Source organism: Lytechinus variegatus, chromosome 8 (genome assembly GCF_018143015.1).
Source record: "Lytechinus variegatus isolate NC3 chromosome 8, Lvar_3.0, whole genome shotgun sequence".
Taxonomy (NCBI): Eukaryota; Metazoa; Echinodermata; class Echinoidea; order Temnopleuroida; family Toxopneustidae; genus Lytechinus; species Lytechinus variegatus.
In genome coordinates this window covers 40,042,685-40,058,679 of record NC_054747.1, presented here as the reverse complement: position 1 = coordinate 40,058,679, position 15,995 = coordinate 40,042,685, and the positions used below count along the sequence as shown (strand labels likewise).

Sequence of the window (15,995 nt, the reverse complement as noted above, 5' to 3'; positions counted from 1 at the left end):
ATTGATCCGATCAATCGCAACTATGGACGGCCAGCAACGTCAACATCTCTTAATATGCATGTTTGTTCAAAATATGATGTATATTCATGCAATCATTGTTTTCTTGAAAATTCACAGCGCTTCTCTTTGCATAAAAAGGACATTGTGCAAATTTTTCGTAGAAAAAATTGTGACACTGATGGATTTCCATAGAGTTACGATTGATCGGATCAATCATAACTCTTTGTACAACAGGGCCCAGATCTATTCATGTAAAGCAAATCTTACAATTATAAACTTGCTAAATTATGCCTGAAACAACACATTTTATCCTTAAAAAAGGCTAAGAAAAAATATCCAATTATTGCCATTATCAGAGGTATATTATTATTTTTACTCTTATAATGATTATTATTATTTTTATTACTATTTTTTTAATGTTATTATAATTAAATAAAATCTATAATAATAATAATAATAATAATAGTAATAATGATAATGATAATACTAATAATAATAATCAAAATTATATTCTCCTTTTATACAGTGTGTCATGACCTGTTATGAGATACAATGTTGCTCTCATTGTTATAATTCTTATTTTGCTATCTTTTTTGTTATCTTTTAATTGTAAATTGGGTTTTATCAGCCAGTGATAGATATGATAATAGCTCATGAATAGAACATGAAAACATTTCAAGACCCACGCACACATGCCCTTGTAATGTGTATCTGTTGAAAATGGGTGGGAGATGAACAGGTCATTTTATTTAGCGATACATGCATGAAATCGTGCACCCACAGTGCCATAGCAACGATGCACGTTCACATCAACGACTATTACAGTCAGTAATGCATGTATCTACAACATGTATTGCATAGTACATACAGTTCCACATATAGATGATCATCATCACGTCATGTCCGTGCAGTAATAATTGTGAAGTTGGGATGTCATGTTCCAAATGATAATCATCATTTATTCTCTTTTGGTGATGAAGATCAGCCACTGTTTTTCAGATTTTATTGATAATGCCAATCAAGTATTACAATGCAAATTACCATAGGACCATATTAAAGGACCATATTAAAGCCAAGTGTTAGAATTTGGCCTTGTATTTTTTTTTAAAGATGTTCTACTACTCTACAAGTCTTTTTCTTCTTTTCTGATTTTGTAATGAGTTTTAAAAAATATTTTTGATTGGATATACATGTATACAGTACTGTATGAGGTGAATTTCATGTCATGGTCTTTTATTCCCTTATTTGGCAAGAAAGAGGTTGCTAGAATTTCTGTTTCATTATATTGTCATGAAAACAAGGTCCTTTTGTGCATCCTTACATGTGTGATGTATCAGAATCAAAACTGAAAATATTTATATGTATTAGCTGTACAGGACTGAGAGCATAATTTTGCTTTACAATTTTGAATTTAGCATTTTTATTCACTAGAGAAAAGCTCTCAACAGATAGCCTTTTCATAAACCCATCCTCCAATTAGCCGCCTAAGAGTAATGCGGATAATTCAATAAAAATTGCGTTCACAAACTCCGAAAATAAGCCGCATTATTTTTACCAGCGCCCGTCCTGAAAAAGGCGGATAATCGTCATGACAACTGGACACGCCCCCTCCAATGCGGTTTGTGTTGGAAAAGGGTGACCTTGTGACCGCACCATCGCAATTATCCGCATTATTTGGAAATGCGTTCATAAACTCAAAATCTTGTCCCGATGCTGCTATTATGCGGATAATAGCAGCATCAAAATAATGCGGATAACTCTGGTCCTCCTCCAATTTTACGACCAAATTATGCTGCTATTAGCCGCATAATTGGGTTTATGAAAGGGGTATTAGTATGACTGTAGAGTCCTATGTAAAAATACATACCGGTACAAAAGTCTTCATACATAGCAGTCTTTCAAAAATGTTGAGCAAATTGCGATGCGATACCAGGAAAAATATTCCCAGGTACTGTATGTTACTGATTGAAATGACATACATGTACATGTACATATACACTATACATGTTGCATTAATAAAGATAAATACCAGTTCTGGTAACGATCTCAAAAATGACTTTTTACAGAATCTAATATAATGACCACCCAAGTGTCTGTTTGTATGAATTTAAAAATATGTGCCAAAGGATTCTGGAAGAAATTGTGTAATTGCTGAGAAATAAGCGCGCATTCGGTCTCTTCCGTCGGGTCTTTATTCCAGCAATAATAATACACTGTCCCACGTGTGCCTATCTGTGTTGGTAATCTTCAGTGGGAACATTTTTCAGCGTAGATTTCAAGATTTCACAGAGTTCAGTTTATGTAACTGTACCAGAGCTAGATCCTCGATGATATACTAACGATTAAGGCTGGTTTTACAGACTTTCTCATGAAATCAGTGTTTACTGCAACTACTGGCATTTCTCTTTAAAGCCAATTAGATTATCTTCAATGAATAATGAAAGTATGGAAATATATTTTTTATGTACATACATTAAATAATGGTCCAGAATTCGACCTCTACATGTATACCAGTTATTTATCAAATTGCCCAGATGATATCTTATAATATGAAATATTTGTAGAATTATGTTTGATGTTGGTGTCATATCATATGTGTTTTGATTTTTGTGTTATCTTTGGGCACTTGTACCTTGAACTTGTAGTTGGTATGTACATGTAAGCAAGGGGTCATGTTTATACCTTATCGTTTGAAAAGTGCACAGAAGTAAGAAGAATGAAGAAAATGCATACTATGCAACAAAACGATAAAAAGATGAAGAAAGATGCATCAATCACAATCAGTAAATACAAGCAAAAAAGGAAAATACATGTAAAAAGATATAAAAAAGAGGAAAAGAGAAATAAAAATGTGGCCATTGTGAATAATGTTCCTTTTGAACCAGCGAACTTAATTACTTGTAAAAACAATTAGATTTGGACACATTCTTGGCTTGTTGAAAAAAAGAGACAGCCCCTATAGATGGTGTCTCAAAAAGCATCGTCAGTGGTTTTCACTAACAAACTTGAACTGAGCCAATCAGATGCAAGGATTTCAGTAGCTTGTAACAAATAATCAGTGAAAATCACTTACTGTTTTGTTGTATTGGTGCAAGAACGTCCTTAGTAAAATATTTCCACATAGTGCATCGGTGCAGAAACTCCTTTATTATACACAATGCACTTTAAGGCTACCGCACACCTTACGACTGTTCGCGATCCGATTTTGGAACAAATCGCATTTTGATCATTTTCTTAAAATGTGAATGGAACATATCATTTTATTTGAGGTTAGAATCAATTGAAAGAATACTACTATAACCATTTTGAAAGATTGCAAGCCTTTATTTTTGAGTAAAGGCCAAATTAGTTTCAAATCGTAGCCAATCTTACGCCTGCTATGATGTCATTACGACTAGATATCAAATTTGATTTTATTCTAATAAGGATGATAGCATAGTCACAGCTTTGATCATAGGTATTCGTACGATAATTTCGAACATTACACAATAAGATATTCCAAGTCTCAATATTAGCATCAAATTATACTACGTTTTATTCCAAACTTGAGTCGCGGACCAATCGTAAGGTGTGCGGTCACCTTTATGTGCTCCTAAGCACGTTTTTTGCTTGCATGCGACGAGTTTAAGTATGGTGTTAAGGGCGTTCTTGCACTGACATGACAGTGTGTTCATGAAACGCTCTCCTGTGCTGTCCCGTTATCCTATTCTCATGATGTTTCATTCTTTCACTCATTTTCTTCAGGAGGATGAATTGGAGCTTTTGGTATCTCACGATAGAGGTTCTTTCAGGACGGCCCAGTTTCCTTTTACTGTTCCAAACAGGGTAAGTAATAAACCCCTTCCAGTAAATCGCTGGTCCACCCCCAACCTGTGCTAAGTAATAAAAATGTCAGGGCCCAATAATAATAATAATAATAATACATAAGATTTATATAGCACACTTTCCATCTTGATTAGATGCTCAAGGCGCTTCAGAGCAGAACAACAAAAACTATTATGTATGTAATACAATAAGTCATGTCTATCAAAAAAACACTTTTATACAGGTAAGTTTTCAGGTTGCCCTTGAAGGTGGTCACTGAAGTCTGGGTTTTCAAACTGTGTGGGAGAGAGTTCCACAGGCTAGGTCCTGCATGAGCAAAGGCCCGCTCCCCGCATGATTTCTTAGCAACTGGAATTTGTAAGAGATTAGATGAGAAAGGTTTAATGAAATGGCCTATCAAAATCATTGTTGCATTCGCATTTTTTGCTCAGACTGACTAGTAACCAATCAGAAAGGTTCGTTTGAATTGGCGTTTAATCGCTAACCTTTGTGTTACGGGACCCAGGTCAACATAGTCGGCGTTCTCCAAGTGCTGCTTTTTAGAAGAACCAGAGCCACATCTTCCAAAGAGCTGTGATAGGTTCAGAGCGAGCTGAATTTGAGTTTAATCTAAAATTCCCATCTCTCACAGGGTGCTACATAAGTTTTACCTCTTCAAAAGAAAGTTTTGCGGTTTTATAAACATTTTGACATGAACTGATCGACCTGGTTAATGCATTTCTTTTTCCAAAGGGATTTTATCTTGCCTGCCATAACCAGAATTAGGGTCAATATCATATCAACCCTAATTTCTACTGCGAGAATTTTGCTTGCCCAATTCGGGCAAGTAGTTTTGTCTTTACTTTAGAACACTTGCCCGACTCTCTTATTTGCCCCGCAAAAAAACTTTCTTTTGAAGAGGTAAAACTTTTTTTCAAGGATATTTTCGGGCAAGTGAAATAGATTTTAGGCAAGTATATTCCAACTATTTAAAAAGTTACTTGCCCAAAGTGCTTGCGATTGGGCAAGTGCTTCTAAAAAGTTATGTACATTGTAGCACCCTCTCTCAACAAGATCAGTTGTATTTGTGTTTGATTTGAATCTACCTTTATACTTTGTATAAAAACAGGACAGAGGAGCAGACCTTCGAAAGCTCAGATTTGGAGGTGTTTCGCAAAGATTAAAGTATGACTTTAGAGTCCCACTTAAATGCCTAGTTGCCTGCATTATATAAGGCATGGCTGCATTGGTCAGATTTATGCCAAGAGGACGCCCACTACTGCGTACTAATCGATAAGACTGCGCGTTACATACATGTATCATGTACGCATTGGCATTTAAGTGTGACTCTAAGTCATACTTAAAAAGAAAATCTTTGTGAAACACCCCCAGTATTGTCAAGAATATAATCTTTAAGTCCACCTCAGAAAAATGTTGATTTGAATCAGTAGAGAAAAATCAGACAAGCACAATGCTGAAAATTTCATCAAAATCGGATGTAAAATAAGAAAGTTATGACACTTCAAAGTTTCGCTTATTTTCAACAAAATAGTTATATGAACGAGCCAGTTACATCCAAATGAGAGAGTCGATGATGTCACTCACTATTTCTTTTGTTTTTTATTGTTTGAATTATACAATATTTCAATTTTTACGAATTTGACGATTAGGACCTCCTTGCCTGAAGCACAAAATGTTAAAATAATGGAATTCCACATGTTCAGGGAGGAATGAAACTTCATTTCACATGACAATGACAAGAAAATAACAATATTTCATATTTCATATAATAAAATACAAAAGAAATAGTGAGTGAGTGATGTCATCAACTCTCTCATTTGGATGAAACTGGCTCGTTCATATAACTATTTTGTTGAAAATAAGTGAAACTTTAAAATGCCATAACTTTCTTATTTTACATCCGATTTTGATGAAATTTTCAGTGTTATGCTTGTTAAATTTTTCTCTTTTTATTCAAATCAAGTTTTTGTTAGGGTGGACTTGTCCTTCAACCTAGATTATACTCTCTTATCTCTCAGGAGTTCTACATTGCCGATGCATCCGAGGAACAGGTCTTTGTCTGCGTGCATCACCAGAACCTTCAGACCAATCTCTACATCTCTGAGGCTCGGGGAGTAGAATTCGCTCTCTCACTCATGAACATCTCCTACTACAACCCTGAAGGTGTGGGCAAAGACACCTGGCTAAGGTATGTTGCATGGATAGCGGAAGCAGGGGGGCTGGGGTGCTTCAGCCCCCACTTTTATCCAAAACCATGTACAAAAACGTAAAAATGACCATATGATTGTAATTTTTTGCATGGTCAGCCCCACCACTTTGAAAGTCGTTCCGCGGCCCCTGTGTTGTAGACCTGGGTAAAAAACTATGCAGGGGCTCTGGTTAGCTTTGCCTCAAAATGCTAAAAAAAAGCCCTGGAAATTAAAAAAAGCCCAGAAAAATCCCCTTTTCACTGCCACGTTAAAGCTTGTGGATAGTTTTGGTAAATCCACCAAAATGCACCTATCACTATTCAAATTCATTGCTAGCTAATATGATTGGATATGCCCTATAACAGTTATGATGTGGAGGATATGAAATGAAAATGTGTTTTGCAGGATAAATTTTGCGATTTTACATGGAAATTTAACTTGATCGGGTCACCCGATCAAATTAAAATATCTGTGTGTTTTTGTCTTTCAATTAAATCCTATTCCAAATCATGGAATGGGCTGAAATTTTCAAGATATGTTCTTTGTAACTTTTGGATATCTAATCACTAAATTATAAGATAAGTGCTTGAATGCCCATTTTTTAAAATTTAAAACAAACATCGCTGAGAGAGGGCGCTATATATCCAAGATTTGAATATTTGAAATTTTCTCAGAGAAGTGCAGTTGGAAAAATATCTAACGGTCTCTACGCTTCAGTAAGACTGTCATATTAGATGATATTCGATTATCAATCACATTATTGACCCTTTACCAAAGCTATACACAGGCTTTAAAGCTTATCCAATGTAATTAATTTAGGTAGTAAGTGAGAAGTAGCCCTGCACAATAAAACTTGATACTAATATACAGTGCATAATCAAGCACAGCTCTCCAATATTGATACAGTAGGAGAATAGTAGATTTCTCTTTAATGATTCCACTGATGTACAAGATCATACTGTAGATGTTCATGCAAATTATTCCACTCTTTGGGACCCCCCCAAAAAAAATCAAAGCTAGCTTTATCCATTCTTTTTTAAACAACTTTTGGAATGTGTAAGATTGAAATGTCTTCACAAGAATGATGTCTGTAATGATGGCTTGTTTGGTGAGTACGGTAAACTAGGTAAACTAATGTATTTACTTGTAAGGATTGTTTTAGATTTTGATTCCTCATTTGGTGATTTCAAGTCCGTTGTTGGCCTTAGTGTTGGTGTTTAAATTTGGATTGCTTCCCCTAGCTCCAAAACTTATTCAGACTTTGTAAAACTGATCCAGATCACATTATTGACATCTCGACTACTAGTGAGTGACTATTCAGGCCCATCTTTTTCAATTCAATTCAATTCATTTATTTCCAAAGTCATATTCAAATTGTACAGTATAAAAACATGATAAAAAATACAACAACAAGAATTAATTAAAAAAAGACAAAATACAAAAAATACCAGTACCAAAAGCTACAAAAAAATAAAAAAAAAAACAACTAAAGAAACAGAACATTTCATTTTATTTGGTGTTATAATCATGAGAAAATTGACCTAACACCAGCACCAGAAGGTCAACACTGAACTTTACATCACCCAATGAGATTCCTTTACTTTTTGCAGCCGGTATGCCGACGAACCCTTTGCAGACTTCCACAAGGTGGACGGACTGCGTGGGATCTATGCAGCCAATGTCCTCCTGAACACCGACTCCTCGTCCTCCTACACTGCCGAGAACATGGCTACGTATGGTACCTTTGATAAGGGTGGAGAGTGGTTCCCGGTCCCTGCTCCTTTGAATGATGTTGATGGCAATCCATACAACTGCAACCCCTGGGTGAGTCATTCACAAGAAAACAGACTGATCATACAATTGATTTTTGTTATTGAAAGTACATTGTGCTCTATGCAATCGATCCTAAAAGCTGTTCTTTTATCAATTTCTAAGCTTTGTGTTACCAAGCCTTGGGGATCATTTCAAGAAACAGTCAGTGATTTTCATTGATGCAGTGTTTGCAATTGATCCTTGAATTTAATTGTAGAACTTATTTTTGTGATTGATAGTGCATTGTGCTCTATGCAATCGATCCTAAAAAATTGTGCTATGATCATTAAATTTTTGGCAGTTACCCACTGCATCTCAGGGATTGTAACAATCCCATCAATGCTTTTGCTTCCTCTTTTTGCACCTACATGTATCAGGAAGGGTGTTCTCTGCATCTCTCACAGAGGTTCAGTCAGTTAGCTCCAGGATCTGATACCATCCCAATCCTCTCCAAGTCCTCAGCTCCTGGTCTAATCCTTTCTCTCTCTTTAATCCTATGAGGAAGGATGGTCTCAACATCTCTCTCAGAGATTAGCTCCAGGATTTCGTACCATCCCAGTCATCTCCAAATCCTCAGCCCTTGGTCTAATCCTTTCTCTCTTTCTCTTTAACCCTATCAGCAAGGATGCTCTCTACATTTCTCTCTGAGATTAGCTCCAGGAACTCACACCATCCTAATCCTGTCCAAGTCCTCAGCTCCTGGTCTAATCCTTTCTCTCTCTTTCTCTCTTTAACCCTATCAGGAAGGATGTTCTTTACATCTCTCTCAGAGGTTCAGTCAGTTAGCTCCAGGATCTCGCACCATCCCAATCCTCTCCAAGTCCTCAGCTCCTGGTCTGATCCTTGCTACGGGTAAGGTCGGCAAGACACTTCTTGGAAACGAAACAATGGGATTCAACGTCTACCTCTCAGCAACGGCTGGGGCTTCGTGGTACGAGGTGAGATCACGGAAAGCAAATAAAGAGGAAGATTCATTTTGAAACACGATTGTTTCCCTTGGAATTGCTTGAAAGAAAATAGATACAGCATCATGTTGATATTAGCGAGTTTTTGTTTTGCACGTCAACTAGTGGACTGTGATGAAAGTGCGTCATACAAGTCTGCTTTGTGTTTATGGTGTACAGTACTGCTGGAGTAAATCACCACGTGGCTTCAATCAGTGGGCAAGGATTTGATTGCTCGTTTACCACATTTCAAACGAGCGTGATCTGAGCAAAATCCACGGTTGTCATGATGTTGACGTGTCAAAAATGGCTTGCACATGCTCAGTGTCTTCCAATCATGTGCTCGACTGACTTTGTATGCCCACAACACAAAGACTATCATGACATACTTTCGTCGCAGTCCACTAGTTGACGCGCAAATCGAAAATTTCCTTATAATATTCTGTTGCTCTTCAGTTCCAGGCAGCAAATTATGTGTGAAGACAAGCAGAAAAAAACCCAGGAGAAATAAATGAATGGAAGTTTGCTTAAAATACACTTTTGTGATAGCAACATTATGAATTTTATGACATCACATGTTATTGGTTTCCCCCATGTACTGTGTGTTATAGTCGATTCCTTGCTAGTAAAATCAGCTATTTTCGCAACATTTTTATTTATTATACTTATTGTCCAAACAAACGAAGAACTTCAACTTGTTTTGTGGTAGCTATAGAGTACTACTGGGTCGACATATGACAAGATGACAACCAACAAAATATATGCTGTCCATGAGTGAATTGGAGGTGAAAATGTTGTTTGTCGTACAGGACATTTCTGAGTCCCGTACAACACACAACATGTTCACCCTTAATTCAGCCATAATTTCTGAGTCCTGTACAACACACAACATTTTCACCCTTAATTCAGCCATAATCAAATATTTTTTTGTTGGTAATCAGTTTTTCACATGACTACCCACTATAACTTTATAAGTGACCAAAAATAATTTTTCATTGCTCAAGCAATCAGCTAAGAGACTAGAAATTGTTGACAAAATGTCCTGTACGACACGTATGGAATCGCCCTTATGAATTGAATAAATCTTTAATTGGCTTCTTATGTGTTTGTATTTATTGTATGAAGGTGTTGCGTGGCAATCATTTCTTTGCATTTGGAGACCATGGGGGTGTGGTTACAGCTGTAGAACAGAGAGGAGATACAAATGCTGTCAAGTAAGTTGATGTCATTTAATGGTGTCAAATGTCAGCTGATACTATCAAATGCTGTCATCTTATATTGTAAATGTTGTCAAGTATAAATTTGATGTTATACAATGCTGTTATGTAGGGTTATGTTCTAATTTGCTGTCAAGCAAGTTGATGTCATAAAATGTTGTGAAGTAATGAAACAATGCGAATGCTGTCAAGTAAGTTGATGTCATTTGATGATGTCAGTTGATATTATCAAATGCTGTCATCTAATATCATAAATGCTGTCAAGTATAAATTTGATTTGATGTCAAGTATAAATTGGTAAAATGCTGCCAAGTAGGGTTTTGTTATTAATTGCCATTAAGTAAGGTTATGTTCTAATTTGCTTTCAAGCAAGTTGATGTCATAAAATGTTGTGAAGTAATTAAACAATGCAAATGCTGTCAAGTAAGTTGATGTTATAAAATGCCATCATATAATGTTGTTATAAAATGCTGCCAAGTAATCAGTTAAGTAATAGAGTAATGAATGAATGAATGAATGGTCCAATAAATGAATTGATCAGTCAATTATTCAATTAGTCATTTAATTCATATCAATATCAATATATTAGTGTTTCTAAGTGTAAGTTAATCAAGAGCCTGTTTTTGTCTCACCTGCGAAGCAAAGTGAGACTATAGGTGCCGCTTTTCCGACGGCGACGGCGGCAGCGGCGTCAACATCAAAGCTTAACCTGAGGTTAAGTTTTTGAAATGATGTCATAACTTAGAAAGTATATGGACCTAGTTAATAAAACTTGGCCATAAGGTTAATCAAGTATTACTGAACATCCTATTAGAGTTTCATGTCACATGACCAAGGTCAAAGGTCATTTAGGGTCAATGAACTTAGACCATGTTGGAGGAATCAACATTGAAATCTTAACCTGAGGTTAAGTTTTTGAAATGTCATCATAACTTAGAAAATATATGGACCTAGTTCATGAAACTTGGACATAAGGTTAATCAAGTATCACTGAACATCCTGCATGAATTTCACGTCACATGACCAAGGTCAAAGGTCATTTAGGGTCAATGAACTTTGGCCGAATTGGGGATATCTGTTGAATTCCCATCATAACTTTGAAAGTTTATGGATCTGATTCATGAAACTTGGACATAATAGTAATCAAGCATCACTGAAAATTTTGTGCAAGTTTCAGGTCTCATGATTAAGGTCAAAGGTCATTTCGGGTCAATGAACTTTGGCCGAATCGGGGGTATCTGTTGAATTACCATCATAACTTTGAAAGTTTATTGGTCTAGTTCATTAAACTTGGACATTAGAGTAATCAAGTATCACTGAACATCCTGTGCGCGTTTCAGGTCACATGACCAAGGTCAAAGGTCAATGAACTTTGGCCGAATTGGGTGTATCTGTTGAATTACCATCATAACTTTGAAAGTTTATGGATCTGATTCATGAAACTTGTACATAAGAGTAATCAAGTATCACTGAACATCCTGTTCAAGTTTCAGGTCACATGATCAAGGTCAAAGGTCATGTAAGGTCAATGAACTTTGGCCATGTTGGGGTTTTTTGTTGAATAACCATCATATCTCTGTAAGTTTATTGGTCTAGTTCATAAAAAAGGGAAATAAGAGTAACCATGTATCACTGAACATCTTGTGCGAGTTAGAGTAGTATTCAAAGTGAGCACTGCTGCTATATTGAACCGCGTGATGCAGGTGAGACGGCCAGAGGCATTCCACTTGTATAAATATTTATTTCCTATTTTAGCTTTGCCTCTGTAGTAACTACTTTTGGAAAAGTTAATTTCAATTTGGTGTGCCTTATTAACATGGCAGTTACCACAATTATGAATTCTTTCATGAAATATTCCCAAGAGCTTTTTAACAACATCCTCTCTGTCAATTTTTGTACTAATGAACCTTTGGAACTACGAACCTCATTACGTTTTCGGACGAACGAACCTTTGGAATTACAAACTTATTTTGTTTACAGACTAACGAACCTTATTTCGTTTTCGGACTAACGAACCTTTGGAATTACGAACCTCATTTCGTGTTTGGAAGAACAAGTCTTTTGAAATACGAACCTCATTTTGTTTTCGGACTAACGAACCTTCGGAATAACGAACCTTTGGAATATTTAAAACTTCGGAATAACGATGTGTCGGAATTACGAATGTATGCGTTTAACAATATCGTCTCTGTCAATTTTCCCTTGCAGATACAGCGTGAATGAAGGAGAGACCTGGCATTCCGAGGCGTTCTCAGAATCTAAGATCTATGTTTATGGATTGATGACCGAGCCAGGCGAACAGACTCTAACCTTCACAGTCTTTGGATCCGAGACTGAAACACACTCTTGGCTTATAGTACAAATCAACTTCAGAAATGTCTTCTGTAAGTGGAAACCAACCCTGGTGATGTATCGTCAGGGTTCCAACAGTCATGGAAAATCCTTGAAAAATATGCGGTCATGGAAAGTCAGGGAATTCGGAAAATTTGTGAAAAGTCATGGCATTGCATTTACCTCTTGGCTATGGCAGCTTTCCAGTTTGTCTTGTCTCGCAACTCTCATACTCTGTGATCATATTCTATTATTATTGATGTTCATGATTTCCATTTTTCCCAGTTTTGTGACATCCCAAATTCTGTGTAACTCCCGGGAAATCATAGAAAGCAGCAATTTAGTCATGGAAAAGTCATGGAAATGTCATAGAAATGTCATAGAATTCTGTTTTCAAATTTCTGTGGTAGTCCTGATCATAAAGCCAATAGTCAAGTTCTGCATGACCCTAGTGATTCCCTTTTTAAAATTTAGAATATGTTGTAGTCCTAGATGTAGAATGTGTGATGCAAACTTTCTGCCAAATTGTTTTAATGAAAAGTTACAAATTGTGACTATTGAAAAAAACAAACTTGTTTTAATCCAACGAACATACTATGCTAGGATATTTTCAGACCAGAATATGAAAACTATGTCTTTACATCTTCTAATTTGAATTTCGGTCATGTCAAGCAGATGTATTAGTATTATTTGTTTGGCGTCACCTGTGCCTGGGAGACGAAAAACAAACTGAGTCACTTTGACCCGCAGGTCTCTCCTCCGGATATTAGTGATTAGGAGGGGATGCAGGTTAATATTCCGTAAGGGTTGGCAACTCTGTATATGCACATGGTAGCTGTTTTATACACCCTTGAGTGGATATATGTTGTTATTATATTTCTAATCAGCTACCGTCTGTGGGGACGATGATTACAAGCAATGGTGGCCCGGTGAAGAGTTCCCTGAACATAGCTGTCTATTAGGTAGGAAGACCATCTATGAGAGGAGACGCGTTCATTCGGACTGCTTCAATGGACGGGACTACGACAGACCAATCTCTTCCGTCAACTGCTCCTGTGATAGGGATGATTTCGAGTGGTGAGTTCATGCGAAGGGGGATAGAATGTCAAAAACCAAAATGGCGTCATGCTACCCATCTTCTAAATGAACTACATTGGCTACTTGTTTCTGATAGAATACATTATCGAATACTTGTTCAAACCTATAAGTCTCTGTCAACCACACTACCTTCTTGCATTTCTTCATTATTTCAGCAACAAAGATCTACCTACTCTCTTCGTTCTACTGCTGCTCCTTCCTATGTAATTCCAAAATCCAGAAAACAGGCCGGTTTCAACTCCTTTCAATCTCTTGCCCCCCGTCCTTGGAACAAACTCCCTCCATCTCTTCGAAACCTCTCTTCTCTTAACCTCTTCAAAAAACATCTCAAAACACACTTATATAAACATAAACCTTAACTTGTCTCATGCAATTAACAGCGCTTTGTATCCTCTGGAAAAAGCGCGATATAAATCCAATTATTATTATTAGAATGTGTATTGGGTGATTTCAAGTACGGTGTTGACCTTTTGGTGTTGATGTTAGGTCAATTTTTACACGATTCTAACACCAAACACAAAATGAAGATGGTCCCGAAAAGTCACCTACTAGTAGTTGAGATGTCAATAATGTGATCTGGATCAGTTTTACAAACTCTGAATAAGTTTTGGAGATAAGGGAAGCAATCAGAAATTCAACACCAACACCGACACCAAGACAAACACCGGACTTGAAATCACCCATTTTGTTTGTGTGTATGTTTATTTTTCTTGAAGGGCCATGACCACTGAAAGGTGGAACTGTGCACCATTTAAGAGGCCACCATTATTATTATTATTAATATTGTTATCTGACTTTGATATGAAATGGTTGGAAGCAATCCTTAAGTGTTCATCATAATTATGCCTGAATGCTTGTCTAGAACAACAAAGTTTGATTAAAGTAATTCAGGTTTGTTGGAGTTTCTAATCATTTCATTACCACATGCTTTTCCTTGTGTAGCTAAGAGAGAAAGCAACATATGGGACCACACTTTAATTTGACAAGCATTTTCAGTATTTTGTTACTGATCTTCATTTGCTAATTACTCTGTAATTACACGTGTACAGTATTGTTGATATTACTATCTTTTGACTCACAATCCAGATTACATGGACATGCAGGGGGCCGTTTCATAAAGCTGTTCGTAAGTTAAGAGCTACTTCAAGAACGACTGGTGATCCTTTCTTACGCACTAAACCATTGCTAATAAGTACATACCATTGATCATAAAGGATCACCAGTTCTTAAAGTCGATCTTAACTTACGAACAGCTTTATGAAACACCCACTTGGTCTAATCTAGTGATACATGTAGCATTTTGAGCAACTCTGTATTTAGGGGGAGCAAAAGTATAAGACCAGCAATGCATGTGTATGCGAGAGGGACAGAAACAATGAAATCTATCCTTGTCTCAGGAATACATACACCGCCCTTGGCCCTGCGGACCTCAGTGCGGTATATCCATTGGGTCTTCTCATACATCGTTCATTATTTGGCCCTGTATGCACATGCTCACATGAGTTAATTGGATAGTAAAATATCATACCGAAGTCTACTTTTTATGCTGGAGCGTCTTGGCCCATTGGACTAGTCTCTGGACTTTGAAACAGAGGGTCGTGGCTTCAAATCCCAGCCATGGTGTAGTTTCCTTCAGCAAGAAATTTACCCACATTGTGCTGCACTCCACCCAGTTTGAAGGCTGCTTGAGCTACAGCCGGGGTAATAATATCCAAGTCCTTTGGAAGCGCATAGAGACGTTTTTTTATAATATGTTATGCGCTATACAAGAACTGATTATTAATATTGATTTATTATTATGCTGAACTTTATTTTCAATCCTTGATTTGAACAGTGACTTTGGTTTCATGGAGAATGAGGGTAACAGTTATATCTGTGAGAAGGATCCCGAGGACGAGAGGGATCCTACCCTTCAACCAGACCCCTGCCCAGAGGATACATTCTGGAGGAGGTCAAAGGGGTAAGAAATTCATTCATATTTAGAACTACATGTATTGACTTATATTTAGTACTGTTGACTGATTTGGGGGATGATAATATCTTATATTACCCGGTTGTATTGTTCATTCAACATCACCACCACAAGTGAAAAATCAATTAAAAAACTTTTTCTTTTTTTTCACTTCACCGGTCAAGTTTGCTTACATTGTGTTACAGTTTAGACCCGATGGGAATTTCAACGAAATAGTTTCCTGGCCCTGGCTCTTGCGGGCATTTTGGAGGTGAATTAGCCCCAAGTTCAATGTAATTCTTTTCCCTGCACCACCACCAATACCCGCACCTCCACCAATAATGAAAACTTGATTAAATTCACTGGCCCATATTCTGAAGTCGGGTTTAACTTAAACTCGGGTTTAAAGTTGTGGTTTTAGTATGGGAAGCCAAAAGTATCAAAATTTTTATTAAGTTGTATGTTTCTTATGTTTACTCTGCTCTTTCCTAGACAATTATGAATGATTTGAGAGCCAAATGAGCTGAAAGTAGGATATCTCTACTGTTAGTGATTATGTAACAATTGGCTGTCCATACTTAAACCACAACTTTAAACCTGAGTTTAATTAAACCCGACTTCAGAATAC

General features: G+C 36.8%; 1 protein-coding gene across 2 annotated transcripts in view; it reads left to right on the top strand.

Moving 5' to 3' along the window:
- LOC121420493 (sortilin-related receptor-like) overlaps positions 1-15,995 on the top strand; it is a 99,375-nt gene that overhangs the window by 22,112 nt on the left and 61,268 nt on the right. For both annotated transcript variants that reach the window (XM_041615150.1, XM_041615149.1), the window contains exons 6-13: positions 3,745-3,825; positions 5,844-6,013; positions 7,625-7,838; positions 8,570-8,764; positions 9,896-9,984; positions 12,196-12,371; positions 13,206-13,395; positions 15,251-15,376. In XM_041615150.1, the coding sequence (XP_041471084.1) occupies positions 3,745-3,825; positions 5,844-6,013; positions 7,625-7,838; positions 8,570-8,764; positions 9,896-9,984; positions 12,196-12,371; positions 13,206-13,395; positions 15,251-15,376 (1,241 nt within the window). The remainder of the gene's footprint in view (positions 1-3,744; positions 3,826-5,843; positions 6,014-7,624; positions 7,839-8,569; positions 8,765-9,895; positions 9,985-12,195; positions 12,372-13,205; positions 13,396-15,250; positions 15,377-15,995) is intronic.